A 16,255-nucleotide genomic window follows, 5' to 3' on the forward strand; every position below is an offset into this window, starting at 1 on the left:
GATACGTATTCTCAATTTTTCATGTTTTCTAGTGCAGTAATGCAATTCAAATTTCATATATTTCATGTTTGCATGCTATAGTGCTACAGAGTGCTACTTTATTTGTTGGATATATATGGAGATGGCTGCTCTTAGTAAGCACCTGTTCACACCTGATTTCTGTTTGGAAGTGACGATCAGTCTTTTGATATTAGTGTACTTTGGCTCTCTGACTGAGCACTTCGCCTCTCAGCCTCAGTCGTTTTTAATTACAGCAGGATCCTACCTTCCCACATAAATGTAGGATTCAGTCTAAGGCTATGTGCACACGTAAGAAAAGAGGTGCAGAATTTCCTGCACAAAATCCGCATCTCCTGGCAGAATCCGCAGGTGTGGATTTGCCGCGGTTTTTGTGGGGAATTGATGTGGATTTTGTGTGGACTTTCTGCAGTTTTTCCCAATGCGGATTTCTATTATGGAGGGGTGCAGAAACGCTGCAGAACCGCACAAAAGAAGTGACATGCACTTCTTTGAAATCTGCAGCAATTCCGCACTGATTTTTCTGCATTTCTGTGCTGAAAAAAAACGCTGCGGATCCGCACTAAATCCGCATCGTGTGCACACAGCCTAAGAGAGGATTCACATTAGGCACGTTCCCAGCAATGAGAACTGCCTTATCGTGGCTGCTGGGTCTGCATGAATTGACCAATTTATGCGCTAAATATTCTCAATATTTAATATTTTCTAGAGCAGTAATGCAATTCAAATTTCATGTTTGCATGCTATAGGGCTACAGAGTGCTACTTTATTTTGTTGGTTAGATATGGAGATGGCTGCTCTTAGTAAGCACCTGTACATACCTGATTTCTGTTTGGAAGTGACGGTCAGTCTTTTGATATTCTAACTTAGCTAATAGGTGTAGAAATGCTGCAACATTAAAACCTCACAAATGCTCATCGTGGGAACATAGCCTGATAAGGGATAAGCTTTCAATCACTTAAGGGGACAGACAGACGGCCGTATTTCTCGTGCAATCCTCAGACAGTCCGTCTGCCCTCCTGTCCTGAGAGTGACAGCTGCATAGTAATACATCACGCTGTCAAGCTCAGGGCAGGAGAGGTGCGGACCAGTCCGTGCATTGCAATGTAATCTTTGCATGAGAAATACGTCCGTCTGTCTGCACCCTACGGAATACTTTGCACTCCTTGTTCACAGCTCTGGTTCTACAAGACTACAGCTTCACAAATAAGTGATATATTGCTGATATCTTGTAACTACTTTATGTTGGCCTCAGAGGGCAGCATCGGTACGGAACCACAGGGGACTTTGCTGCAGACAAGCATCGCTTTTATTCTTATTTTATGCCAGCCCTTTTAAAAAACAATTTTAATTTCCTGGAAAAAATCATTACGTTTCACTAGGGAATCAGAATGCAAATCTCCATCTTTAATAATTGTATTATTTTCGATACACAATTCTATACCAATTAATTTCTTAGTGTATTATCATAGTGTTTGGAGCTTTGTTTTTCTCATAAAGGAGTCAATGCATCAAAGATCGAGATCTTGGCTCGACTCCAGTGCCATTTTATTGAAGACATGAAGACCAGCTGTGGAATCTAACACAGTCCACGCGCAGTCCACCCAATGATGGTGGCAGAGGCGCGAAATTTCAAAATGGAGGCAGGTCACTGAATAATTAAGGACCTGTGGAAACACAGGAGACAAGACAGGGGGGGGGCGCCCCAGAGCAGAAAAAGGCCTAACCTCCCAGGCCTGCCCTAATTCACAGAAGACATCAAAAGAAAACTTAACACCATGAGTATAATAGCACAATTATAGCCACACTTTTACTTTACAGTGCTAAATCCTGCTGACAGGTTCTCTTTAAAAGGTGGTTCAGAAGAAGGGAGATACAAGTTACTCACCCTGCTATCAAAATGAGTTCACTGATTAAATACACTGTTAACTCATTCTGCAGCCAAGTATGTAGGGTGATACATGGAGGCTGTAGAAGCCAAACAGTTCAAATTTTTTAATGCAAGAATTTTCTTTAGTGAAACATAAAAACAATAAAAATAATACTACGGTAATTGTCCATATCACCTCCATAAAAGTGTTAGTAGTACACAACAAATCCACTAAATTGTATAAAAATCGTCACACAAGTGACAAGTGTCCACATTTAAATAAGACTGATAACATCCAAGTCAGTTTATATCATAAGAAGAATATAACTTTTCTTATTGCGATAATGTAACCACAGAACTGAACTTTGATCATATAAATATACTTACTATAGCACCATTTCTTTGCATCTTCTAGATGCTATTTGAAAAGGAGCTGGAGAGAAGGAGGACAGAATCTCATGGAAAAAGGGTATGTGCTATATGAGTGTCTGATACTGTAGTTTAAGTGAATCTGTCACCCCAAAAATCATATATGAGCTAAGGCACCGACATCAGGGGCTTATCTACAGCATTCTGTAATGCTGTAGATAAGCCCCCGATGTAACCTGTAAGGTAAGAAAATCACGTTATATTATACTCACCCAGGGGCGGTCCCACTGCGGTCACGGTCCGGGTCCGGCGCCTCCTATCTTCATACGATTCCGTCCTCTTCTTGTCTTGCTGCCACGGTTCCGGCGCAGGCATACTTTGTCTGCCCTGTTGAGGGCAGAGCAAAGTACTGCAGTGCGCAGGCGCCGGGCCTTTCTGACCTTTCCCGGCGCCTGCGCACTGTAGTACTTTGCTCTTTCCTCAACAGGGCAGACAAAGTACGCCTGCTCCGGAGCCGCGGGAGGAAGACAAGAAGAGGACGTCATCGTCTGAAGCTAGGAGGTGCTGGACCCAGACCCCGACGCCCATCGGACCCGGACCGCAGCGGGACCGCCCCTGGGTGAGTATAATATAACCTGTTTTTCTTCCCTTTCATCTGGGGCTTAGTTACAGAATTACAAAATGCTGTAGATAAGCCCCTGATTCCGGTGGCCTTAGCTCATATACGATTTTTGGGGTGACAGATTCCCTTTTATCAAAATGCCCCATGCAGAAAAAATGTTAAATAAATACAAATATATATACTTTTTAGGATACAGTTTGTGGACCAGAAATTTTCAGATAGAAAAATCCTCATCAAAAATTCCGTGTGGACATACTCCTATTGAGTCATTGGCCAAAATTTGAGCTTTCAATGCAACCAAAATGCTTCAAGAACCAACATGTTTTTTCATTTTCCAAAGAGAAAGTGCCAAATGGATAAAGCAGCCCCATGTGCACTACAGATACAGCTCTGACAAAAATTAAGAGACCACTGCAAAATTTCCAGTTTGTCTTATTTTTCTCTTTAAAGGTATATCTTTGAGTAAAATGTAAATTGTTCTTTTATTCTATAAACTACTGAAAAGATGTCTCTGAAGTTCCAAGCAATACATTTTGCATTTATTTTCTGAAATTGAGAAATGGTCAAAATAAAAAAAAATGCATTGCTTGAAAACCTCAAATAATGCAAAAAAGAAACAAGTTCATAATCATTCAGAAACAACAATACTAATGTTTTAACTCAGGAAGAGTTCAGAAATCAATATTTTTTTGAATAACCAAGATTTTTAATCACATCTTTCAAGCGTCTTGGCATGCTTTCCACCAGTCTTTCACACTGCTTTTGGGTGACCTTATGCCTCTCCTGGCACAAAAATTTAAGCAGTTCTTTGTTTGATGGCTTGTAACTATCCATCTTCCTCTTGATTACATTCTAGAGGTTTTCAATGGGGTTCAGGTCTGGAGATTGGGCTGGCCATGACAGGGATTTGATGTGCTGGTCCTTCATCCACACCTTGATTGACCTAGCTGTGTGGCATGCTACATTGTCCTGCTCAAAAAACAGTCCTCAGAGTTGGGGAACATTGCCTGAGCAGTTTTTCCAGGACAACCTTGTATGTGGCTTGATTCATACATCCTTCGCAAAGATTAACCTGCCCAAATCCAGCCTTGCTGAAGCATCCCCACATCATCACCGATTCTGCACTAAATTTCACAGTGGGTGCAAGACACTGTGGCTTGTACACCTCTCCAGGTCTTCGTCTAACCATTATACGACCAGGTGTTGGGCAAAGCTGAAAATTAGACTCATCAGACATAACCTTACTCCAGTCCTCTATGGTCCAATCCTTAGGGTCTTGGCAAACTTCAGCCTGGCTCTCCTTTGGTTTTCATTGATGAAAGGCTTTTTCCTAGCTTTACATGAGTTGAGTCCTGCCTCTAGGAGCCTGTTAAAAACTGTTCTTGCTGTGCACTTCACCTCAGCTGCCATTTGCCATTCCTTTTGTAGGTCACTTGATGTCATCCTGCGGGTGCTGAGTGACATTTGAATAAGATGACGGTCATCCTGGTCAGTGGAGAGTCGTTTTCACCCTCTGCCGGTCTGTAGCTTTGTTGTCCCCAATGTCTGCTGCTTGACCTTGTTGTAATGGACTGTCATCTTAGAAATTTTAAGGATGGAGGCAACATGACGCTCACTGTGTCCCTCTGCTAGTAAAGCCAGAATTGAGCCCTTCTTTTCCTCACTCAAGACTTTTCCTTTTCAACTCCTTTGGCATGGTTAAAAGTTATTTTTTCATTCCTATTACTTTCGGGATATTACTGGCACTTGTTTTGCCATCCAACTTGTCTTATTGCAAGAAGATTGTGAGCACCATAGCAGGGTTTTTATACTTTCCTTTGTTAAATAAGATTTGGTTCAGGTGATCAACATCGCAACTACCAGGTATTACTGCTGCGGGGAGAGCTGTACACAGCAGCAAGGGAGCTGAGCAAAGCGCCGCGTAACTCACCAGGTAACAACCAGGACCTGAACCATGTGACAAAGTAGGAGGTGGTCAGGGGAGAAGCCAGACGCCGGGGTGCAGAGGAGACGATAAACACAGGAGAGTAGTCAAACAAGCAAAGATCAGAGCCAGGAGATCAAGAGGTACAAAAGGGGTGAGACAGTATTGTCAGAAGGGAGGCCAGAGGTCAGAAGTCCAAAAGAACGAACAAGCAGAGTAAAGCACGGAGAGTAAGCAAAACAATTGCAAACCGGGCACATACTCCAGAGGTCAGGCACACAGTGTAGACAAAAGTATAGCTGACAGGGAATCCTAGTCTGGAGTGAGTATAAATACCCTTCCCAGATCCAAGGGGAAGCAAAATTAACCCTGAGAGAACAGGACATTAACCATGTCCTAACCATGACAATCACCTAATCAGAAGCACATTAAGTAGAATGAGGTGTACTCTGGTTGGAATTCAACTGACACTGGAATAGAATGGCTGTCAGACATGTAGAGAAGCTGATTTTTATAAAACTGCGCAGTGATCTCTTATTTTTTCCCAGAGTTTTCCCATTGATATCCATTAAAATTCCAATAATATTTAAAGCTGTGTTTCATGTGGATATTGCAGCACTTAAATCCATGTAATAGTAAAGTTTGGCGTCCGGACCGAACACCTACTATTAGGGCATGGACACCGAACACGGACTTCTCCAGGAAGTCCGTGTTACTGTTCAGGTTTGGCTGCCCAAACTTAGGTTGTTTGTCACTCTGTCATGTGCATGACTAGAAACCTAAAAAGGAGGGCACCAACATACTCATTATCAATGGGGTCAGCCTGAGCCATGTCATAACGACCAACAAGAAAGTAACCAAGAACAAAGAAACATGCACAAGAGCAGAGATCACCATAAAAAAAATAATAATAAAGGATAAAACATTTAAGAACACGAAGTACACAAGTACGAGTAATTCATACCCATCTTGGGGCAGGAGCTCCAAACTACCAGCTAGCAGCTATAAATAATATTTGTGGACAATACTGCCAAATATACTCTATAGCAAAATTCAGACAAAGACACTGATACAAAAGAACAGATAATAGAGGCTTAATGGTTGGCACCCAAGACAAAACCTCTGCTAGTTCGTGAGAAATAGGTTTACTATAATAAAATTCAACATAAAGATCACTGCAAAAATCTAATTTCCAATGCCTACAGAGGTATAAAAAAGCACAGTGGGGTATTTTGCCTAATGGCAAACATATCTGAGCTAAAGATATCCCTTACCCATGACCATGTGGCTGTGGTGTATCAGTGGAAAAATGATCCAGGGTATATGCTCATAGAAAAGGACTCATTAATTAGCGGTAGTGGTGTAGAGGCAAGGTCCGGCTCCTGTCAGTTCGAAGCGTGTCCTCCCTCACCTGACTTCATCAGGGGAACTTCCTGCAAACACTGAACCCGAACTTTATGTAAATGTTCGGCCAAACCCACCGGACCCGAACATCCAGGGGTCCGCCCATCTCTACCCATGACACCTCATCCAATTTTTTTGTCTTATAAAACCCTAATATAATAAATTTTTGCTCCTGTGTTCCTGAATAAATTTGTCAAGAGCTGATGATTTTTCACCGCTTAAGCATGCTACAGACTGGGTGGAATATGCAAACACCCACGATAATTATAGGTTTAGGTTCGGAAAGTGTCTGCTCTTATTAATAGTTATTAAATATAATCTTACCTCTTTAAAAAGTAATTTCCATATTGGAACAATTCCAACATCTATTATGTTGGGCCCACAGATTAGCCTCCTGTAATGACACCAATTTTCAAGTTGTGTTTTATTGTATAGCCTTACTACTTTCAAGTATATGCATAATATGCAAACAGTAAATGGTTAAAAAGTTGTCAGAGGCCATATCTATCAATAATAGGGGACAAGAATGTATCACAGAAAAAGAATACAAAAATACTCCAACAGTTCTTCATTGGAAATAGTTTCCCTTTACTCTATGTTGAGATAGAGACATTTTTAGGCGAAAAATAGGTAGCACTAATGTGAACAGAGCCCATAGTCCAACATATCGTATTGATATCAATGAGGCTAGATAGTGCTACTGTTGGTATCGACAACACAGAAAACCTTGCCTGAAACCCTAATAGAGAAGAGCATAAAAAAGCAAAAGCTCAAAGCTTCCCGCATCACAAGTCTTTTCTGAGTAATTGGACTTTCTTGGGTAAATGCTTACCTGACATCCTGCTCCTCTTTCAAAAAACCATTCCCAAAATTGTCATGTATGGATACACATGTGTAATGATCTTCCAAGATTCTGGAACAGAAATATTTCAAATATAATAATATGACTATAATACTTTTATACAGAAAATACTTTCCAAAATCATACCCAGATTTGGTAAACTGACTCCTATCGTCATCCCATATGTATCGAATTTTCTGTACTCGTATGTATCGGACCTATTGAAAAAACATACAATGATGAAATGTAATTTTTGTCAATATACTCTTTGAATAAAGCAATACAAACCTTTGTGGGTGCAGTCTGAGGCTATGTGCGCACATTGAGTATTTGCTTGCAGAAATTTCTGCAAGGTTTCTGCATCTCTTGGTAGGAAAAACGTTGCGGAAAAAACTCGCATTTTTGGTGCGTTATTGCCGTGTTTGTGTATACGTTTTTTGTATGCATTTTTGTTCAGCAATGAATGCTTTTTTGAGCTAAAATAAAGATATTTAAAAAAAAAAGTTTTGTGATGTAATTTCTTGCGTTCAACACCACCTTTTTCATGCTGATGCAGTAGTAGGGCTTGGTGTCACTAGCTGTCATTTAACCCCTTCATGACCTTGGGATTTTCCATTTTTCCGTGTTCGTTTTTCGCTCCCCTCCTTCCCAGAGCCATAACTTTTTTATTTTTCTGTCAATATGGCCATGTGAGGGCTTATTTTTTGTGAAACAAGTTGTACTTTTGAACGACATCATTGGTTTTAGCATGTCGTGTACTAGAAAACAGGAAAAAAATTCCAAGTGTGATGAGATTGCAAAAAAAGTGCAATCTCACACTTGTTTTTTGCTTGGCTTTTTTGCTAGGTTCAATAAATGGTAAAACTGACCATTGAGCCATTATGATTCTCCAGGTCATTACAAGTTCAAAGACACCTAACATGTCTAGGTTATTTTTTATCTAAGTGGTGAAAAAAATTCCAAACTTTGCTAAAAAAAAATAAATTGCGCCATTTTCTGATACCTGTGGCGTCTCCATTTTTCATGATCTGGGGTCGGTTGAGGGCTTATTTTTTGCATGCTGAACTGGAGTTTTTAATGATAGCATTTTGGTGCAGATACGTTCTTTGATCGCCCGTTATTCCATTTTAATGCAATGCCGCGGCGACAAAAAAAACTTAATTCTGGCATTTCAAATTTTTTTCTCGCTACACCGTTTAGCGACCAGGTTAATCCTTTTTTTTATTGATAAATCGGGCGATTCTGAACGTGGCAATACCAAATGTGTGTTTGATTTTTTTTTATTGATTCATTTTGAATGGGGCGAAAGGGGGGTGATTTAAACTTTTATATATTTTTTTTTTTCACCTTTTTTTTAACTTTTTTTTTTTTTTTTTACTTTTGCCATGCTTCTAGAAGCTGGCACAACTATACTATCCTGTCCGAGGTCAGAAAGAGGTTAAAACCTAGCTCTAGGTTTAGTAATGAAACGGTATCAGCCTGACACCCACATTACTAAGCCGATAAGTAAACAGACTCTATGGAAAAACACCATGTGCACTACTATCAAGTGGTGCAGAGACTAGGTACCCAAATCCTTCTATGAACAGTAAAGAAAGTCTCGCACTCAACTTAAATATTCTTGCAGATTTATTAGTACTGGAGTAGCACTGGAAACGTTTCAGCCTTAATTAGGCTTTCATCAGTCACTACAATATTCAAAAGGAGAGCCAAAACATAATACAGTGTGTAAACAAAAGTACATAAAAAAATACATAAAAAAACATAAGAACAAAAGTATATACAATTTTACAATGGGAGCCATACTTGAAAACTCATATAGAAGCTCTTATTGCAGTGATACCACGTAGAATATCAACGCCCAAAGTTATCTATCAAGTGACCACAAGATTGGGAAGGACATATATTGTGAACAACACATACCGTGTTATGTCTTTCGAAGTATATCGACAACCGTTAGCACTAGAACGCAGTTCGTGCGTGTGACCTGAGGTGGTGTGAGAAAGAGGGTAATGGTTTCCAAACAAATACCGATTAGGACATAGGTGTCGCAGATATAGATAGGTATGGTGATACTCACAGTGAATGGCTGTCTTGTGGAAGCATAGGATGACTATGAAGCTGGTAATGCTATCACTGTGGAATAATAGAGGTAGGGGGACCATAAGGAAGGAGTGCAAGCCCATATTTGTCTGTGTAGCTAAACATAAATGCAATGGAAATAACCCAGTATGGAGCCATTTACCTTAATTAATAGTGTAAAGGGTTTAGAGGTGATGGCCTCCAAGGGCGGCTAGGCATGTGATCTGGCGGCTAAGTAAAGAATAAAAAATTATATGTCCCGTTCCTGGGCTTGATGTAAAGTGTCCATTGAGTCCTGGCATACCTGGAGGGAACCGCTGTGGTGTATGATCCTCTCTGGAGCGGTGTCCACCGCTTGTGGGGGATGAGAGTGTGAGCGGTGTTTATAAGCGGCCAGGTATGCGTCATGAAAGGGCGCTGTGACCGGGAGTGACGTTGCGCAGCTGCGGCCAGGGCGGAAGTGAATGGCCGTGCGTGTCACTGGGAGATTGTGCGTTCCTAGGATAACCTCCTACTCCCACTTCCCCATCATTTCCACACAGCTGGGCATAATATCTCACAGCTAAAGTTTCAAGTCCTGGAACATGTACCCACACAACGCAGGGGGGGCAATAGGATACTTATGCTCAAAAAACGTGAGGCATACTGGATCCACTCCAGAGAGGATCATACACCACAGCGGTTCCCTCCAGGTATGCCAGGACTCAATGGACACTTTACATCAAGCCCAGGAACGGGGCTTTTGTTCTTATGTTTTTTTATGTATTTTTTTATGTACTTTTGTTTACACACTGTATTATGTTTTGGCTCTCCTTTTGGATATTGTAGTGACTGATGAAAGCCTAATTAAGGCTGAAACGTTTCCAGTGCTACTCCAGTACTAATAAATCTGCAAGAATATTTAAGTTGAGTGCGAGACTTTCTTTACTGTTCAGATAAGTAAACAGAAACACACACAAAAAAAACACACACACATTGTCACCACCCTATGTAGGAGCGTTAACAGAACGAACGCATATAGGCTGTAAACAGAGAGCAAAGGTTAATTTTAAAGAAAAAAAATGAAAAAAAAAATGTGTAGGCTCCCGCGTAATTGTAATAACCAACAAAGGGAAAGCCGATGGCTGAGGACTGATGTTAATATTCTGGGAAGGAGTCAATAGTTATAAAGGTTCCCAGGCTATTAATATCAGCTCATAGCTGTTTGCTTAGATTTTACTGTCTAGTTTACAGGGGGACCGAGGAAAAAAATTGACATAGGGTCCCCCTATAAAATCTAACTGGCAAAGGCTAGGCAGACAGCCCTGTAGCGGTGGCATTAGTGGTGTGACTTCTCTCAAAGACAGCCGGCGATACACTGACAGGAGGTAATTGCTCCCGCAGTATATCACTGAGCTGCCGTGAGAGAGTTCACCGGAGTTCATCAGCTGATCAGCTCTGGTGATCTCCCTTATGGCACCACTGCTGCATGGGAAAGTTCTCAGGCAGCAGTGCCATAAGGCCGGGGACACACACAACGTATAAAAAAACGGTCCGTATTTTACGGCCGTAATACGCCGAAAAGTCCCCAAAATAGTGATCCGTATGTCATCCGTAGGCAGGGTGTGTCAGCGTATTTTGCGCATGGCATCCTCCGTATGTAATCCATATGGCATCCGTACTGCAAGATTTTCTCGCAGGCTTGCAAAACCGACATCTAATGGATTTATGTGCAATTCAATTGCCGGCTTTTGATTTCTCCTTCACAAACCCGACAGGATATGAGACATGGTTTACATACAGTAAACCATCTCATATCCCCTTTTTTTTTTGCATATTCCACACTACTAATGTTAGTAGTGTGTATGTGCAAAATTTGGCCACTGTAGCTGCTCAAATAAAGGGTTAAATGGCGGAAAAAATTGGCGTGGGCTCCCGCGCAATTTTCTCCGCCAGAGCGGTAAAGCCAGTGACTGAGGGCAGATATTAATAGCCAGGAGAGGGTCCATGGTTATTGGCCCCCCCGTGGCTAAAAACATCTGCCCCCAGCCACCCCAGAAAAGGCACATCTGGAAGATGCGTCTATTCTGGCACTTGGCCACTTTCTTTCCACACCCGTGTAGCGGTGGGATATGGGGTAATGAAGGGTTAATGCCACCTTGCTATTGTAAGGTGACATTAAGCCAGATTAATAATGGAGAGGCGTCAATTATGACACCTATCCATTATTAATCCAATTGTCTGAAAGGGTTAAAAAACACACACACACATTATTAAAAATTATTTTAATGAAATAAACACACAGGTTGTTTTAGTATTTTATTGTTCTCTCAATCCATCCGGAACACCCTCGCTTGGCAAAATAATAAACGCACAAGATACATACCCCCTCTGATGAACTGTCAGGTCCCATGAGGTAATCCATCTGAAGGGGTTAATTATTTTACAGCCAGGAGCTGCGCTAAAGCACTCGCTCGTGTCTGTAATCCCCGGGTGCTGAAAGGAAAGCTGGGTGATCTGTACTTACATTGAGTTGCGGTGAGGCGCCCTCTGGTGGATGAACTCATATGAACTCGAGCGTGGGAACTTTTCCAAGGCTCCAGTTCATGAGAACATCCACCAGAGGGCGCCTCACCGCAACTCAATGTAAGTACAGATCACTCAGATTTCCTTCATTCCCCGGGGATTACAGACACGAGCGAGTGCTTTAGCGCAGCTCATGGCTGTAAAATAATTAACCCCTTCAGATGGATTACCTCGTTGGATGTGACAGATCATCGGAAGGTATGTATCTTGTGGGTTTCTTATTTTGCCAAGCGAGGGTGTTCCGGATGGATTGAGAGAACAATAAAATACTAAAACAACCTGTGTGTTTATTTCATTAAAATAATTTTTAATAATGTGTGTGTGTGTGTGTGTTTTTTAACCCTTTCAGACAATTGGATTAATAATGGATAGGTGTCATAATTGACGCCTCTCCATTATTAATCTGGCTTAATGTTACCTTACAATAGCAAGGTGGCATTAACCCTTCATTACCCCATATCCCACCGCTACACGGGAGTGGGAAGAGAGTGGCCAAGTGCCAGAATAGGCGCATCTTTCAGATGTGCCTTTTCTGGGGTGGCTGGGGGCAGATGTTTTTAGCCACGGGGGGGGGGGGGCAATAACCATGGACCCTCTCCTGGCTATTAATATCTGCCCTCAGTCACTGGCTTTACCATTCTGGTGGAGAAAATTGCGCGGGAGCCCACGCCAATTTTTTCCGCCATTTAACCCTTTATTTTACAAGCTAGAGTGCCCACATTTTGCACATACACACTACTAACATTAGTAGTGTGGAATCTGCAAAAAAAAGGGGATATGAGATGGTTTACTGTATGTAAACCATGTCTCATATCATGTCGGGTTTGTGCAGGAGAAATGAAAAGCCGGCAATTGAATTACCGGCTTTTCAATAGAACACCGGTGCGTATTTCTCGCAATGCACACGCATGGTCCGTGTGTAATCCGATTTATTCTCGGCCCCATAGACTTGCATTGGCGAGTCTCGGCCGAGATACGCTGACAATCGCAGCCTGCTGCGAGTTCCCTCGGATCCGAAATACGGTGGAGAAAATATCGGATGATGGGAGCTGCACCATAGATTAACATTGGGCCGAGTGCTATGCGATTTTTTATCGCATAGCACTCGTCCGTATTACGGTCTAGTGTGACCCCGGCCTTACTAAGAACTCTGTGTTATTTAAATGCACTTTTGCTTTTTACTCATTTAACTACAGCAAGGTTTATGTTCATTTTGCTTGTAGCAAAGAAGAAATTGGATTTTCAATTGTGGATCGATTTAATAAAAAACAACATCGGCAGCAATTATACACAATAAATGAGCAGCACAGGTTAAATTTTCTTGACAGTACAAGTTAAATACAAGCTACAGCTTTTCCTGTGGTCTTTTATTATTTACAAGTGGTTATATTCAAATGAGTGTGTAAATTATGAAGCAGATCTTTACATTTACACATACTTAGTTACACCTAATCACTCATGGATAATAGGGTTAACCTACATCTCATCTAGTTCCTGTTCACACACTTATTATTCCTTTAATTGTAGGTCAGAGCAAAGCTGAAAACAAGAAACTCAGTGTAAAGAAAAAGATAGAATTATTCTGGCCCAACCGCTTTATCGTAGGCCCTGAACAGTCAGAACATCAGTGCAGATTCTATGTATCGTCATTTACTGCAAATGCAAATTCTAGGAAACATGCTTAGTTCTAAGTCTGCAGAAGTCCACAAATTTACATCACAAACACCCACATGAGCCCAGAAACAATCCATGAGCAATGCAAACAGTATGAGTGGTAATTATAGACACACTTCTGAGTGCTTTTATTAATATTTTGCTGTTGAAAGCTGATTCATGTGGTCTGAGCACAGGAAGCATGGAGTATAGACTGGTTCCTGCATTCTGAACATCCATTTTCTGCTCTACAATGCTGCAGCCAGGGCTGGACTGGCCATCTGGCAATTCTGGCAAATGCCGGAAGGGCCGATCAGGTGTGGGCTGCCTTGTCTGCTATGTTGTTAATAGAAACACAAAGCACAAAGTAGGTGACTCTGTCAATTACCACAGCAGGCTTCTGGCATCATTAGAAATATTGGTCTTGTAGTAAATCTTGCTTTCCTCCATCCGGGGTAATATTAGTAATATATCCCATCTGGTGCTTAGGGACAGTGACAGTGAATGTCAGTCCCAGTCCGTACCTGGCTGCGGCATATAAGAGAATAGCAGAGTTGAAGATATGGTCAAGGAGAATGTGACTTGTCCCAGAAGCAGGTCCCCTGGGGCTTGTCCCCGTCTGCTCACCTAAACTCACAAGTCTCTCCCTCTATGTGTCAGAGTGATCTGTCATTTTTACAGAGCCAGTGGGGAAACGTCGGCGGGGGTGCTTCCTCTTGGACTAGTTACCTAGATCCCAGGCGCACTTTTAACTATGTCTTTCTCTTAATCACTACAGTGTTTCATCTTAAAATATGATCCAACCTCCATTCAGAATTGAAGATTTGACTATACAACATGCCTGATGGCCTCCTCATACTGTCATTCCTTCATTCCGTAGTCCATCCTTCTGCTTCACAAAATTGCTGCCACCATCTCAGACTTACTATAGCTAATGCTATTAGGAAGGCTAAGACGCTCCTTCCACTGACATCTGACAGGACTGACACCTTTGGTTGACCGTTCCTTAGGGGCCAGCCAGCGCACAGGAGGAGTATAAGGCTATGTGCACACAACAGGATTCTTTGTAGAAATTTCCTGAACAAAACCAGACTTTTTCTGCAGGAAATCCGCATGCATTTTTTTTGCATTTTTTTCCACGTTTTTCTCGAGTTTTTTTTTTCTCAGCTTCCCAATGCATTAAATAGCAGGAAATCCATGAAAAATCTGCAAAATTAATGAACATGCTGCATTTTTTACTGTGATGCGTTTTTTTCGCGGAAAAAAAACCCCGCAACATTTGCAGCAAAAAAACGTAAAAAAAACCGCAAAAAGTCCGGAACATGTGCACACAGCCTTAGCCTTTCTAATAGCTCATTACATATCAAAATCTGAGAAAGCAGCAGCCAATTTGTGAAGCAGACAATAGGGCTCCAGAGCAGAGGAACAGTGGCAACAGACTATGTTAACTATACATATCCTGTGTATAGTCAAGATTTCAGTTTAGACTGAAGAATTGCTTTTAATAAGACCTGTTACTGGATCAAAAGTTGACTCATTTTATTTCCATGCTCCCCTAAGTATACTTTTTTAAAATCAGTCATACAGCTCCAGAGATACAGGCCTTTTAATTTAGAGCTAATTTTCATGTGCTTCACAAGAAGATCCTCTATGGCGTGTCTTTAGGTTGCTCTGTATTATTATTATTATGTGAGAAATACCTCCTTTACTTAAACCGAGTGTTTCTAGGCGAGAAAATGGGGAAAATAGACAAGAAAAATAAGAATAATCTTTATTTTTATATAGCGCTAACATATTCCACAGTGCTTTACACACATTATCATCGCTGTCCCCAATGGGGCTCACTATCTAAATTCCCTATCAGTATGTCTTTGGAATGTGGGAGGAAACCAGAGTACCCGGAGGAAACCCACACTAACATGGAGAGAATACACAAACTCTTTGCAGATGTAGTCCTTGGTGGGATTTGAACCCAGGACTCCAGTGCTGCAAGGCTGCTGTGCTACCCACTGCGCCACCGTGCTGCCCCCAAACCACATGTTTGTCTACAATTCAGTCCCCATTTTAGTGAGATTAAATCCATCATTCAGAGACGGTTACCAATATTAGAACAAGATGAAATATTATCAGGCATACTAAGAGATGGCATTGATGTGGTAGCCAGGAGAGCTCCCACTATTGGTAATGTAAACTCCCCGAGTTTCTTTACATCTAAATCCAAATCAAACACCTGGTTGGAATGTAGGGGTTGTTATAAATGTGGCACTCCTGCTTGCAGTACGTGTGCATCTAGCCAACCAGGTAAAACATTCACAAATTCGGACAATTCTAAAAGTTACTATATAAAGGAATTTACAAACTGTCAATCCAAAAACGTAGTCTATAAAATCAACTGCTCAGAATGCAAAGTTTTGTATGTAGGGTGAACTACAAGGAAATTAAAAACCAGACTATCCGAAAACATTAGAGATATTGGTAACTTTAATGTCGGGAATAAGAACATTTCCATGGTTGCCAAACATTTTGTCACCTGCCATGGCAACAATATATCAGCAATGTCTATGCCTCAATCGAGGGGGGGATATTAGGAGACGCCTCCTAACAAGAGAAGAGTTTTGGATTTATAACCTGCAAACAAGATCCCCTTCTGGTCTAAATAAGAAAAACGAAATGATGTACCATTATTGTTAAAAGTTTCTTTTATATTTTGATAGTAACAGTTTTATATATGTTTATAATTAATCACTCTGTATAGTGCTATGAGTCACTAGGACCTTTGCAAAATCATGTGATCAGCGGTCTCGCTGCTATTGGCTAATTAGCACTATATAAAGGTCTCTAATGTCGATATGAAGGTAGACATGACTAAGATCTTCTAGATCGAAACGCGTCGTCCTTTCCATTTGT

General features: G+C 41.3%; 1 protein-coding gene across 1 annotated transcript in view; it reads right to left on the reverse strand.

Moving 5' to 3' along the window:
• The window catches only part of ATP13A4 (ATPase 13A4), a 181,574-nt gene that overhangs the window by 113,767 nt on the left and 51,552 nt on the right, over positions 1–16,255 (reverse strand). The window contains exons 4-6 of the mRNA XM_077290335.1: positions 7,196–7,266; positions 7,040–7,120; positions 6,532–6,601 (exon numbers count right to left, since the gene is read on the reverse strand). Of these exons, the coding sequence (XP_077146450.1) occupies positions 6,532–6,601; positions 7,040–7,120; positions 7,196–7,266 (222 nt within the window). The remainder of the gene's footprint in view (positions 1–6,531; positions 6,602–7,039; positions 7,121–7,195; positions 7,267–16,255) is intronic.

The sequence above is a fragment of the Ranitomeya variabilis genome, chromosome 2 (assembly GCF_051348905.1).
Source record: "Ranitomeya variabilis isolate aRanVar5 chromosome 2, aRanVar5.hap1, whole genome shotgun sequence".
NCBI classification, from domain to species: domain Eukaryota; kingdom Metazoa; phylum Chordata; class Amphibia; order Anura; family Dendrobatidae; genus Ranitomeya; species Ranitomeya variabilis.